Genomic DNA, 13,771 nt, shown 5'->3' on the forward strand with positions numbered 1-13,771 from the left:
GGGGGGGGGCACGAGCGCGGAGAGAGCAGGGGAGAGGAGGGCGGGGGCGAAGGCGGGAAGGAGCCGCGCGTGAGCGACTGCGTGCGGGAGCAGGCGGGGAGGTGGGCACAGGTTGGGGAGCTGGGTGAAGGGCTAAGGTGTCGTGCGTGGGGATAAGGACGTGGTGCGAGCGTGAGCGGGTGAGGCGGAGTGTGCCGTGCAGAAGGGCAGAGCGCGAGTGCGGGTGTCGCGGGGGGCAGAGGGGGTGACAGGGGAGAGCGTTGCGTGTGTGTGAGGGTGTGAGCCCTGAGGGAGGAGGAGTGTGATGTGGGCAAGGTGAGTGTGAGCGGTGTTCGTGGACAGGTGAGTGTGAACACGAGGGTGTCCAGTCTAGCGAGAGGCTGTGGACTGAGCCGGGAGAGGGAGGGAGTCGGGACAGGTCAGGATCTCCCAGTGCCGGGCGGGGCTGGGGCTCGGGCGTGGGGTGGGGTCGGTGCCTTCGCTCCCTGCCTCCCTCCTGTCCTGACCCGAAAACCCCGTGTTTCCGCGTCGTTCCCCGGGAGGGGCCCCCTGAAAGTGAACCAGCTGGAAGGAAGCCTGAGTTCTGGGCCCCTGGGTGGGGGGAGGGAGAGGCTCCTGTAGACACCTCCCGGGCCCTGGCGTCCTAGCTCCCCGCTCCTCCCCGCCACCGCCGCTCTTCCTGCCCCATCTCTGTGTCCCTCTCTGTGTGCATTTGACTCAGCCCTTCCCAAGGACTGCCCTAATGCATGATCTCTTGTTATGTGAGATAATCAATTTCCTCTTTGCTTTAACCGTTTTGAGTTGGGGGCCCTTTTAAGAGCAGCCTTGGCCACCATATCGCATCTGGTTCACCCGGAGGGCATGGAGGCAGCCCTGCTTGCCGATTAGAACATTCTAAGCAATAGTTTTCTTTTTCAGTTGCTGCTCCATCCTTGTGGTGGGATCTCTCTTGCAGTCTGTTTTCCAAGCTCTGGCCAAGTGGGCAGCATACCAGGAGGACCGCAGGAGGGTCCTTGTGTACCCCCAGGAGGGTTCAGGTTGCTTGTGTACGACCTGAACAACTGTATGCAGTGGCTTTGATGTGAATTTCACTGGCCTGAGTAGAGGGGACTGTGGACAGAACCTTGACCCAAACCGGACCCAATCGGAGTGTCATGGCTAAAATTTTAGAAATGAGACTCAAGTAGTTCTTCGTACTTAACATCTCAGTGGGCATGTTTGGCTATTACGTGTGAAGTAGAAGAAGGTAGTCTGTGGAGAGACAGAAAAATAAAGTGGAAGTCTAGGAGGGAAATCACACATTCAGAGAGAGAAAGGGCAAGAGAGAGTGATTGATTGAGATTCTGCAAGAAGGAGATAACCTTGATTTTACACAGCTTGTCAATCGTTTCCTGTCCCTGGTGAGGCCTGGAGACCCAGCCCTTGCTTGGATTCTAAACTCCTGACAATGTTGTTTTTGCCAAGTCAGCATAAACAGATTTTACTTCTTGCAACCAAAGTTTCCTGAATAAAAATTTGGGAGCCATTAGCAATGAGGTCCTAACACAAGCTAAGGTATAGGACATGGGAAATTGGTCCATACCCTCAGTATCTGCTGGAAGGCATCATGGGGCGTGTATTTCTGTCCTCTGAGCTCCATTGTAGGAGATAATGGGAGATGTAATCTTAGCCTCCAATCTCTGCCGTAGGGTCTTGTGGGAGATGCCGTCCAGTCCTAACCTCAACACCTGTCGCTGGGCATCGTGGGAGATGTACCCCTAGCCTCCATATCTGTCATAGGGAATCATGGGAAAGGTGAAATTCCTCAATTTTAATTATGGAGCATCTCATAAAATGTCGTCTTAGCCACATCTCTGCTGTAGAGCATCATGGGAGAGCTAGTTCTGGCCCCGGTTTTGTTGCAAAGCACCAAAGAAGATGTAGTCTTTCCTTCCTTCCTTCTCTCTTTCTTCATCGCCTGCCATGGTGTGGGTGCTATTCCAGGCACTAGGACTACAGCAGCAAGCAGATAAAAGGCCTTTCCCCTCCATGGCAATTGTAATGGGGAGAGTTAGCAAAAAATAAACAAGAACGTGACTGCCCCGGTGAACTGTTGCCAAATAAGAAAATACTCCAAACCTTGGAGACGTCAAACAACGACCTTTTTATTTTATGATTCTGTGGGTCAGGAATTTGAGCAGGATTGGTGTGTATCTGCTTCACGATGAACTGGAGCCAAAAATGGACTGGCTTGAACAGCTGGAGATGGAGGGGACACTCATCTAGGGCCACATATCTCAGGCTGTTGCTTGGTGTTGCGGGTATGGAACTGTGTCCTCCTAAAATATATGCTGAAGTCCTAACCCCTGGGATCTATGCATGTGACCTTATTTGGAAATAAAGTCTTTGCAGATGTGATCACATTAATGATTAGATGAATCCATACTGGATTAGGGTGAGCTCCAAATGCAGTGATTGATGTCATTATAAGAAGAGAGACATTTGGAAACACACGGCCGCACTCACAGGGAGGAAGGCCATGCGAAGACAGAGGTAGAGATTGGAGTGATGCGCTGTCAGCCAAGGAATGCCAAGGATTTCTGGCAACCGTCAGAAGCCAAGGGGAGGCAAGGAAGTGTTCTTCCCCAGAGGCTTTAGAGGGAGCATAGATCTGCCAACACCTTACTTTCGGACTTCTGGCATCCAGAACTATGAGAGAATGACTTTCTGTTGTTTTAAGCCACCTAGTTTGTAAGTTTGTATTAATAGTAATTTATCATGGCAGCCCTAGGAAACTAATACAGCTGGGTTTCCTGGTTTTCTTCTCTATATCATATCTGCTGGGGCTGCACGTTCACGGTGGCTCCTTCACCCACTTGTCTGGTACCTGGGCTGAGAAGACTGAAATATCTGGGGCTTTCTATCCAAGTGGTATCTTATCTATACACGAGTAGCTTGGGCTTCCTTACAGCATGGCAGTCTCAGGGTACTGCCCTGAGGTACGTGGCAACTGGCTTCCCCAGACTGAGCGTTCCAAGATTGAGGAAATGGAAGACAGCAGTTTCTTAAGGCCTGGTTTCAAAACACGTCACAGGAAAACTTCCGCCACATCCTAGTGGTCAAAGCAGTCACAAAGTTATTCATGTTCAAGAGGCAGAGGGTACAGACCCCACCTCTTGAAGCTACCACAATGACAAGTGGTGATATGTGATTGGAGGAAGTCCTAGAAAGAACCCCTGTCCCTCCTCACCTGCCCCCAGATACCATGGAAGATGTCCTATTTTTTTCTTCGTTAACCAGAGGGCGCCGTGGGGAATGTAATTTTGTCTCGACTCATGGGAAACAGGAATTCTTCCATATTGTGCTCCAAGAGGGTCACTGAAATGGTAGTTGTGGCTTTTTGTCTGACAGTCCTAAGGCATCCTGGGAAATATAGCCCAGCTTTTATCCCCTGTCCCAGAGCATCATGGGAAGTGTAGTCCTGTCCTTATTTCTCACTGCCGTGCATCAAGGGAGTTCTGGCCCTCAGGTTGTCTCCTATCCATCTCCTGTCCCAGAGCACCCTGGGAAACACAGACACGTCTCCTTAGAACAACAAAATTGTCTTAACCTTTGAAGTTTGGGGCAAGAGACTGGACGGTTAGTGTTGGGTGGGTGAGTTGGAAGGTTGCATTTGGAAGCCAGAAATAGCTGTGGAGGCAGCTTAGGGCAGAAGCCCACAGGGACAGCCTCCCAGGCAGGGCCCTCAAATGCCTGGGTCCTACAATGTGACCTCTAATTCCAAGAACCTGTGGCAAGGTGCCCCCCACCATTCATCCCTCTAAAGATAGATGATACAGAAAAGGGCAGATCCAGCTTTGATCACTGGTAAAAAAATAGTTAGGTATAAAAAAATCTTTATTTAAGTATAAAATAAATAATATGAATATTAATTAATAATAACAACAATAGCGGCAACATTATTCATAACAACAGTTCTCCTGCTGGCCCACAGCTTTTCTCCAGCTTTTCTTCTCTGGTTCTCACAACAACTCGATGAGATAGGTGTTTGACAGCTGGGAAAACAGGCCCAGAGAGGTTGACACACTGGCTTGAGGTCACACAGCAAGTTTGCAGGGCTGAGAGCTGAGGGAAGGGCAAAGGAGTCCCCCGGATCCAGCCGGGCTAGGGATGGGGGGGTTGGGTTCAGGTCCAGAGGAGAGTGCCTCCCCACAGTCTGGCGGTCAGAAGCAGGGTGACAGTGAGGCTGAGGCGGGCAGGGCCAGGCCGAGGGGTGCCCCCTCTGCGGTGCTGGACATCCCAGGCTGGGTGGTTACAGCCACTTCCATTACAGCACGTGACATTGATATGGGTCAGGCTGAAGGCATCGGCCACGTGGACGCGTTGGCACCATGAATCGGTCGCACAGCCTCTTACTGTGTAGCTTGGGGTTCCCGGCCCTGGAGGAAAGAAAAGACTGAGTGAGACTCCCAGCTCTTGGGCCTCGGCCTGAAATTCTCAAGCAGGTGGCATGCCATCTTGTGGTCGGGGCCACCTTCACTGCCACCTGGAGAAAGCAGCAGTTCTCAAAGTGTGCTCCAGGGACCCCTGGGGGGGGGTGGGTTCCCAAGACCCTTTCAGGAGATCTGTGAAGCCAAAATTATTCTCGTAATAGTACTAAAACATTTGGCTTTTTTGCTTTCATAAGTGTACAATGGAGTTTTCTAGAGACTTCAGGACATGTGATATTGCAAGAGACTGAAAGCAGAAGCAGCTGTGAGAATCCAGCTGTTTCTATTAAGCCAGACATTAAAGAGACGTGCAACACCGTAAAACAATGCCAGGCTTCTTCTTGCATTTTCTCATTTTGGAAAATACAGGCATTTTTCATTAAAAACTATGTTAACGTGTTACGAAGTTTTGTTATTTTAAAAGAACTAATAAATAAATAAGCCTTTTAAAAATGTCTCAGTTTTAATTTCTAATGCAGTATATATCTATCGAAATGACTGATATAAACAGTAATTTTTAAGAGCACGAAGGAGTTTTGAGGCCAAAAGCTTGGAGGATGGCACAGGATGGAAGCCCAAGATGTCCACAGCAGGTCCAACCCTCCTACGGGACATCTCGCCACTAACAAATGCCACTTTTCTATGGCAGAAACATCCATTTCCTGATGACAAGTCCCAATTCCTTGCTATAATTCTCACAGGAAGGTCCACCTCAGTAAGTCCAGCTTAACTGGAAGTCAACCTCCTGCAGAACCCCCTGCCCCCCAATAAGCGTCCCCTCCTAGCCTCCCAAAGGACCTCACCATTAGTGCCAGTGGCTTCCAGACATTGATTCATGGGGCCTCGGCAGTCGATGAGGGAAGTCTCTTCCGAGGAACACCCGTGGGTGCTGTTCCCCTCACAGCTGTGACACTGGAAGCCGTTCAGTGGCAGGTCTTGAAGCTCCACGACTTAGGAGAAGACAAGAGACACAGAGACCAAGGAAATTAGCACGTGAGTCCCTCCTTCCTTGCATTTCCTCCCTGGGACTCCCACTGTCAGCCCGAGATGTGATGGAGCCACCTTGTGGTCAGGTGCTGGAGTGGCACTTTCTTTTGGGGGAGTTCTGGAAGGCTTGAGAGAAACCCCAACTCTCAACTCCCCATGAGGAGGAGCCCCATTTCTGGCCAGGCACTACGCCGGGCACTGCGTAAGCAACTGTGTAAGACAAAAACTGAGTTGCTGCCCTCACACGACTTACGATTTAGAGCTACGCCGTCCAATATGGTAGCCACTGGCCACAGGTGGTTATTTAAATTTAAATTTAAATAAATTAATATTCAATAGAAATTTAAAATTCAGTTTGCATTGCAAGCGCTCAATAGCCACGTGCAATAGTGGCTACCATATTGGACAGAGCGCAGATACACCACCTTTCCACCTCTACAGAAAGTCCCGTTGGACAGTGCTGGTTTATAGAGACAGAGTGACATAAGGGATCTTCATTATATTGGAGGGGAGGGACAGCGAAAGTTTCCCTTTGACTTTTTTTTCCTTTTAAGTCACTCTTGCTGTTGGGTTGAGGCTTGGCTGTAGGGTGGCAGAGGTGGAAGCAGGGAGACCAGTGACAAGGTCATTGCAACAACCCGGACAAGAAGTCATGGCGGCTTGGCCCAGGAGGTGGCAGTGGAGGTGGTGAGGAGTAGAAGGTTTCGAGAAAGATGTATAAGAGGGAGAAAGCACAGATCTTAGTGAAGGGTTCACAGTCTCACTGAATTCCCACAAAATCCTTCTTCGAGACAGGCTTGGTACGTCCACTTTTTAAAAACATTTTTTGGGGCCAGCAAGATGAGGATCAGATATGCCCATTTTTCAGAAGAGGAAATGAGGCTCAGAGGGGAACAGAGCAAACAGATTTGCCTGAACGTGACTCAGTGGCAGTCTGCCCCAGTGCAACTCCCTGCCCAGTCCCAGGCCCCACGCCAGGTCCCCAGCCCTTTACCTGGACCCCCGTTGCATTTGGTGGTGTTGCAGCACTGCAGAAAGTGGAAGGTGTGGTTGTTATGGAAGCCGGTGGGGCCTGGGCAGCCAGGAAGGTAGCCACAGCCGCGGGTGTGTTGCTCATCATTTAGATCCCCTATGGGGGGTAGGGGGGAAAGGTCAGAGGTTAGATTATGGACAAGGGGCTGAAACTGGATTTGCCCAACATAGCAGGCATTCTCTGCTTCACTCTTCATCATAGGACCCTCATTTTATCTAGGGTAGTCGTATATCTAGCAGAAACACCATTTTCCATCCTCCCTAGCTTTAGTCATGTGATGAAGTTCTGGCCAATGTGATATAAGTAGAAGTGCTTTATGAAGACTTTCTGAAAGGAGAACTCTTACAAAAGGAGGGGTGCCCCCTTTTTTGCCCATTTTCCCCTTCCTCCTTCCTGGAACTTGGACCTGAGGCCTGGAGCTCTGGCAGCCATTTTGGACTATGAGGCAGTCTTGAGAATGGAAGTGCTATGTAAGAAATGAGAGGGCATCTGGGTTCCTGGTGATTCTCAAACTGTCCTAGTGGCCCTGGACTTCCTATCACAGGGCATTTTCTGCGTGAGAGAACTTTCTCCTTTGCTTATATCTCTGTTATTTTGGGGTTGTTGTTAAGTGCAGGCTTGGGGAGGAGCAAAGCAGGGAGGAGGTGTTGATGATAGGTTGGGCTCACCTTCCAGGCTCCGGTAGGTCACCACCTCCAGGCACTGTTCTGTAGGGCTACCGCACTGGAGGCTCTGTTCCCGGCCCCTCTCACAGCTCATGTCTGATGAGGCGCAGGAAACACATTCAAGGTAACGGCTTCGGGGAAAGGAGGGAGCATGGCGGCCTGGAGCACGGCGGCCTGTTTGGAAGAAGGGCAAGAGGATGAGACTCTGTGGGGAGAATCCTGGAGCTCCAGCTCCCTGAGGACTCATCTCAGCATCGACTTCTCCTTATCCTACCCTTTAGCCAATCATCAAGCCCTGTTCATTCTGTCTCCTGAACTTTTCTAGAATCTATCCCCTCCTTTCCAGCCCCATGCCCCGGGTCCAGCTCAGACCTCCTTCAACACCAGCTACCTCCTTAGCCTCCTGGTTTCCATTCTTGCAACCCCACTCCCAACCCAGTGCATTCCCATCTGACCCTATTAGATATGTTTCTAACATTCACATCTCTCCTCTGCTCAAAACCCTTCTATGGCTCCCTACTGCCCTCCAAATAAAATCTAAGACCTTCAGTGTGGCATTCAAGGCTCATCAAAGGCTAGGTCCTGGCCACTTCTCCTGCCTCACCCACCTCCACCAGCCCCTCCGACTCTACTCCGTGCTGACTTCCCACAGCCCGTGGATATACTTGCTGCCTGGCATCCAGGCCTTTGCATACGCCATTGCTTTTGCCTAGAATACCTTTCTCTTGCTCCCTATTTTTCCTAAGTCCTCATTCATTGGAAGTCTCCAATTTCACCTCCTCTAGGAAGGAAGCCCTCCCTGACCCACGAGGCTGGATCAGGTGCCCCTTCTGAGCTACCACAGGCCCCTGGACTCCCCCATTCCAGTCCTGTCCACCTCTGGGTCACCGCTGTGTGGCGACAGGTCTGTCTCCTGTACCAAACCATGAGCCCCAGGAAGGCAGGGCCAAGGCCAGAGACAATATCCAATAAATATTTGTTAAATGAATGAATGAACAATTACTTAAAACCCTTCTGTTGTTCCCTGTGGTAGGCAGTCTCCAAGACAGATCCCAATGATCTCTGCTTCCTGGTATACATGCCCTTGTGTAGTCTCTTTCCATAAAGAATAAGGCTGACCTACGTAGCCCATAAGATACTGTGGAAAGGATGGTGTGTGCCTTCTGCTAGATCGAAGAAGACATGGCTCTCTCAGATCACTTGCGCTGGAGGAAGCCGGCAGCCATATTGTAAGGACACTCAAGCAGCACCGTGGAGAGATCTACATGGTGAGGAACTGAGGCCTTTGTCAAAGCCGTGGGAAGGGATCATCCACATGAGCGAAGCTACCTTAGGATCCTTCAGATGACTGTAGCCCCACCTGACGTCCTGACTGCAGTGTCACGAAGGATCCTGATCCTGAGTCAGAACCACCTAGCTAAGTCGCTCCAGGATTCTTGACTTCCAGAAACTTTGGGAAATACTATATCCTTATCTTTGTTTTAAGTTTTGGAGCAATCTGTAATGGAGCAATAGGTAACTGATACACTACCTAATTGTCTCAGGGATCGAAAGCTCACTTGATTAATTTGTGATAACTTTGCCTTTTGCGCACACCTTCCGGTCTTGGCCAACTGGATCAATTTCTTTTCTCTGGAAACACCAAACTCATTTCTCTGCCCAGGCCTTGGTTCACGTCATTTCCCATGCTTGGCATGCCCTCCCCTTCCTGACCCAAGATGTCCAAGCTGAGTCTAGGCCAAGTCTTAAGGAAGTGAGAGAGCTACCTCAGCCAAAGCTCTCGACTGGCAGGCCGCTGGCTCTAATTAGGTGAATCACTTACATCCAAAGCCAAATCATCACCCTCAAAGAAAAATAACTCCAAGGCCAATAACCCATGTATTTTCATACAAAGTTCCATGAAAACGGAAGCATGAATTACCATCATTGCCCAAACAGCTGTCTCACACCAGCATGGGTCTCCTTTGTGAATTCCTCTTCTTACTCCACTCTTCTAAACGCAGGTGACCCTTGGGACTCTGTCTTAAGCCCTTTTCATTTCTCATGGTATAGACTCTCTCCTACGGGGATTTTATCTGTTGACATGGTTTCATTTCCACTCTCTGCTGGTCATTCACAAATCTCCCTCCAGTTCAGACTTCTCTCTGAGCTCCAGACCTGTACCCCCAATTGCCTCTTGGGTGCCCCCCGGCTATACCTTAAACACCAACCCCAAAATAAACTCTCTATCTCTGCCCAGTCCTGCACCTCCTCCTCCTGAATTCTGCATCTCAGAGGTGGCCCCATCCAGGGCAGAAGGCTGGCAGATCTCTTGATCTTCCATACCTATGCATCAGTCTGGCTACATCTACTGTCCTGTCGTCTAGTTCTTTAGTTCTCTTGCTCGGCTGTTTCTAATCTCTGTTAAGCACATCTGTTGAGTTCCTCATTTCAGTCATTGTTCTATATTTGCTGTCTGACTCTTTTAAAAATGGATTCCAGATGCTGAAACTTAGTCTTTCTACTGTTTCTTGAACATACTGATCACAGCAATTTCAATATCTGAGTCACTATGACTCTGTTTCTATTGTTGGATTTTTCTCTTGGTTTCTGGTTTAATTTTCTTCAGGATACCTTGTAAGTTCCTGTCGTCTTTGTTGTTTTTAAGAGATGGGGTCTTGCTGTGTTGCCCAGGCTGGACTGTAGTGGCTATTCACAGGCTCAATCACACTGCTGATCAGAATGGGAGTTTTGACCTGCCCTGTTTCTGACCTGGTCTGGTTCACTCCTCCTTAGGCAATCTGGTGGTCCCTCACTCTCGGGAGGTCACCATATTGATGCCAAACTTACGCGGACACTCGCCCAGCATATCGCATTATAGCCCAGAACTCCTGGCTCAAGCAATCCTCCTGCCTCAGCCTCCCATGTAGCTGGGACTACAGGTGAGCACCACCGTGCTCAGCTATCTTGTAAGTTTCAACCAGAGGCCAGACATCATAGATGGAAATAAGTAAAGGCTCAAATGATGTTATCTTCTTCCAAAGAGGATTAGGTCTCCTTCCCGTCAAGGATGGAACTTAGGCTTGTTTAGGGCTGATCTAATTCAGTCTTACCCTTACCCCCCTAGGGTGTGGTCCAAGGGGAAGAGCTGACGTGCTTCTCAAGGCCTGTTCAGCTTGGCAACCTCTGTCTCCCCAGCATCACATGCCTGCTGGAAACCTTGCTCGGTTCTGTAGCTTCCCAGCTACTATTTTTTCTGCCGAGTTTCTTGGACTCTCACTCTGGGCATGCACAGCTTGCCAACGACTTGAGGGAAATTTATTTGCAGATTGGGGACTCCCTTTTCTGTGATTCCATCCATTCCAGGATTTTAACTCTTCCAGACATTCTGGCAGCCCCGAACGCCAACCTCTGTCTTCTCAGTCTAGCGACTCTCTTTCTGTTTGGGCTTTATTTCCCCTTCATGGCAGCAGATTGGAAAGTGCACTCAAGGAAAAAGCCAGGTTGTCGTCTACGCTTCCCTTATTTCAAAGATTCTGGCACCTCGAGTTCCTCCCTTCGTTTGCTGCTCCCCAGTGACTTCAAATAACTGTTTGTTATTGGTCCAGTGTTTGTAGCTGTCACCAGCAGAAGGGCTCGTCTGACACAAGCGACTCCATCATGATCAGAACTGCAGGTCTCCTCCCCATGTCTGATCCATCACTAAGGCCTGCTCATCTACCTGCCAAACAGCAGGTAAATCCACCCACTTCTCTCCTTCGGCATGGCCGACACCCTGGTCTGACCACCCTCTTTTCCACCTGGACAACCTCACCCACCTCCAAGTTTGTTTCCCTTCATCTACTCCTGCTTCCCCCCAACCTATCTTCTGTCATGAGGTCAGGACAATTGCTAAAAATACAAATGTGATCATGGCATACGCTACTTAAAACCCTTCTGTGATACCCCACTGCTCCTGGGACAAAGTCTATATATTCATTCTGACCATGGCCTGGAAGACCCCATGGAACATGACCCTGCCAAATTCGCTGGCTCATTGCACCCCATTTTTTCCTTCCTCCAGCCACACTACTTTTGTCCACCTCTGGGCCTTTCTGTCTGCTGCACCTGCAGCTGGAAAAAACCCTTTCTATTGGCTTTTTTTTTGAGACAGAGTCTTGCTTTTGTTGCCCGGGCTAAAGTGAGTGCCGTGGCGTCAGCCTAGCTCACAGCAACCTCAAACTCCTGGGCTCAAGCGATCCTCCTGCCTCAGCCTCCCAAGCAGTTGGGACTACAGGCGCGAGCCACCACACCCGGCTAATTTTTTATTTCTATTTTTAGTTGACTTGCTAATCCTTTCTATTTTTAGTAGAGATGGAGTCTCACTCTTGCTCAGAGCTGGTCTCGAACTCCTGAGCTCAAGCGATCCTCCCGCCTTGGCCTCCCAGAGTGCTAGGATTACAGGCGTGAGCCACTGTGCCCGGCCTCTATTGGCTTTTTAACAGACTCCTATGCATCCCTCAAGATCCTGTTTAGCTGTTGCTTCCTCTAGGAACCTTCCCTGACCTGAGTCAGGTGTCTCCTCGGGGGTCCCACAGTCCATCCTCTTCCCTGATCCCACCCTGACCCCTCTGGGACTGTGAGCCCCATGGAGGCAGGGCCTGAGACTGCCTTGGTCACTGCTGTGTCCCCAGCATCATGTAAGAACAGAGTGCAGTCTAACCAACTATTCAAGTTGCCATAATCAGGGGAAGATGGCATTAGAAATGGGGATGATATAGGCATATCAGTTGTTAACCCCCACGTCCCTGTAACCCATCAGCGAAAGGGTAACACCAGCCCAGCAGGGGGTCCCCAGGGGTTTGTTCTGACACTGCCCAATGTTGTTAAATATTTTAACTATCATCTCTGATTAGATGCATTACATAGACCCAGGTATTCGCGCTTTCCTTAATTAAGCACGTCTCACCGAGAGAGGAAGCTAGTGTCCTCTCTCTTATCACTTCCTTAAAAATAAACATCTGATTCAGCCTGCCAACGGATGAAAGTTTGTGGTGAGGATGCATGAAAATCAGGCAGAATCAGACTGGATGAAGAACAAAGAAAGCCCAACGCAAACGCAGGCGGTCTGCTTACTGACGTCACCGTGACTGCAAACGCAGGCCCTCTGCTTACCGACGTCACCGTGATTGGACTGGCCTTAACCAATTTCCTTCCTCACCAGGGCCAGGAAGAGGAATCTCTGCTGACCACACACCATGGATCTCTTCTTTCCCCACCCTTCCTCTCCTGTGGCAATTTGGGAGAATTTGACCCTTTCTAAGTCTTTTTTTTTAAAAAAACTGACCAGAGCCTGAAGCCATGAAACTCACAAAAGTGGCTTATGGAAGTTTCTCCACTTTTTTTTTTTTTTTTAACTGCTCAAGTCAAAGACCATCTATTCCAGGGGACTCTCACAGCCCACGGCGACCCTCTTTTGACTTCTGTTAAGAGCTTTGAGTCTCTGCTTGTATCTTGGCCCCTTGGCATCTATTGCTTGAATCACCTCTTGTCCCCATGGAAAAAACCAGACGGACAAATGTCAGTGAGACACCTCACCCACGTCTCAAGCTTGAGAGTGAGCTTGTTGAGTGCAGGTGTTGCATCTTGTACGTAACAACCACACAGGCAAATGTGCGGGATGGAGACAGCGTTAGGGACGAGGATAAGTGTGTAGCTGGGGGAAGGATTGGGGGTAGTTTGAGATGAGGATGCGGTTGATGTGGGGATGAGGTTAGAGCTGTGTTTAGAATAAGGATGGGTTTGAGTTGGAGAGAGCGTTGGGGTAAAATCAATTCGGGGGTGTGATTGCAGGTGAGGCTGAGCAGGGGGTGGGGGGTGAGCAGGGCTGGAGATGTGTTTGAGCTGGAGTTGGGACTGGTGTAGGGCACGGAGTTGGGGTTGGAGGGGTATAAAATCGCGCATAGGATTGGGATGATGATGAGGTTGAGTCGGGGATGACTTGGGGTTGGGGATGGCGAGGGCTGCCCTACTCACCAGGGTGGGGCCGGTTGCAGAAGTCTCCCCCACACATGGTCTCTGTGAGGGTGATGATCTGCAAACCAGTCCGATAGCTCATGGTCCTGTTGGTCTTCTCTGGGTAGGCGCAGCCTCTCTCCACCACCTCCAGCTCTTCCTCTTCTGGAAGGAAGGGATCTTCAGTACCCCAGAGTCTCCCCTGGGCCCAACCAGCCTCCTAGTCTCAAGGTCACCCCCTCCCAGGGCTGATCCTTGCCAGGCCTCTCCTCTTGTTTTGGTCCAAGTCTTTTTCTAGAATTATCCCCGCCTCCCCACCCTCCACACGTGGGTAGCCTGCTCTCTTAGTGACAACACTATCACTGGGACTTTCTGGATTCATCTACCCCTCACCTCCTACCCCCAGTTTAGTGATCTCAGCAGGGAGATGCCTCAAAGGGAATTTCTACAGGGAAATGCTTTGAGCATACCAAAAACTATAAGAGAATGATATAATAAATACTGCATATTCATCACCCAACTTTGTAAAATATTAGCATTTTGCTATATTTGTTTCAGATTTTTTTTTATAAGAAATGCAATTTAAAAGATACTGTTAGCCAGGCATGGTGACTCACACCTAGAACCCCAGCACTTTGAGAGGC

General features: G+C 49.8%; 1 protein-coding gene across 3 annotated transcripts in view; it reads right to left on the reverse strand.

Annotated features, from left to right (window-relative positions):
- Positions 1–3,936: 3,936 nt before the first annotated feature.
- Positions 3,937–13,771, reverse strand: part of PLAUR (plasminogen activator, urokinase receptor) — a 13,674-nt gene continuing 3,839 nt past the window's right edge. For 2 of the 3 annotated variants that reach the window (XM_012653320.1, XM_012653318.1), the window contains exons 3-7: positions 13,149–13,292; positions 7,158–7,328; positions 6,451–6,585; positions 5,273–5,419; positions 3,937–4,418 (exon numbers count right to left, since the gene is read on the reverse strand). In XM_012653320.1, coding sequence (XP_012508774.1) covers positions 4,165–4,418; positions 5,273–5,419; positions 6,451–6,585; positions 7,158–7,328; positions 13,149–13,292 — 851 coding nt within the window. In that variant the 3' untranslated portion in view covers positions 3,937–4,164. The remainder of the gene's footprint in view (positions 4,419–5,272; positions 5,420–6,450; positions 6,586–7,157; positions 7,329–13,148; positions 13,293–13,771) is intronic. The other variant, XM_012653319.1, reaches the window with a different exon arrangement.

This window comes from Propithecus coquereli, unplaced genomic scaffold, assembly GCF_000956105.1.
Source record: "Propithecus coquereli isolate 6110/MARCELLA unplaced genomic scaffold, Pcoq_1.0 Scaffold42, whole genome shotgun sequence".
Lineage (NCBI taxonomy): Eukaryota > Metazoa > Chordata > Mammalia > Primates > Indriidae > Propithecus > Propithecus coquereli.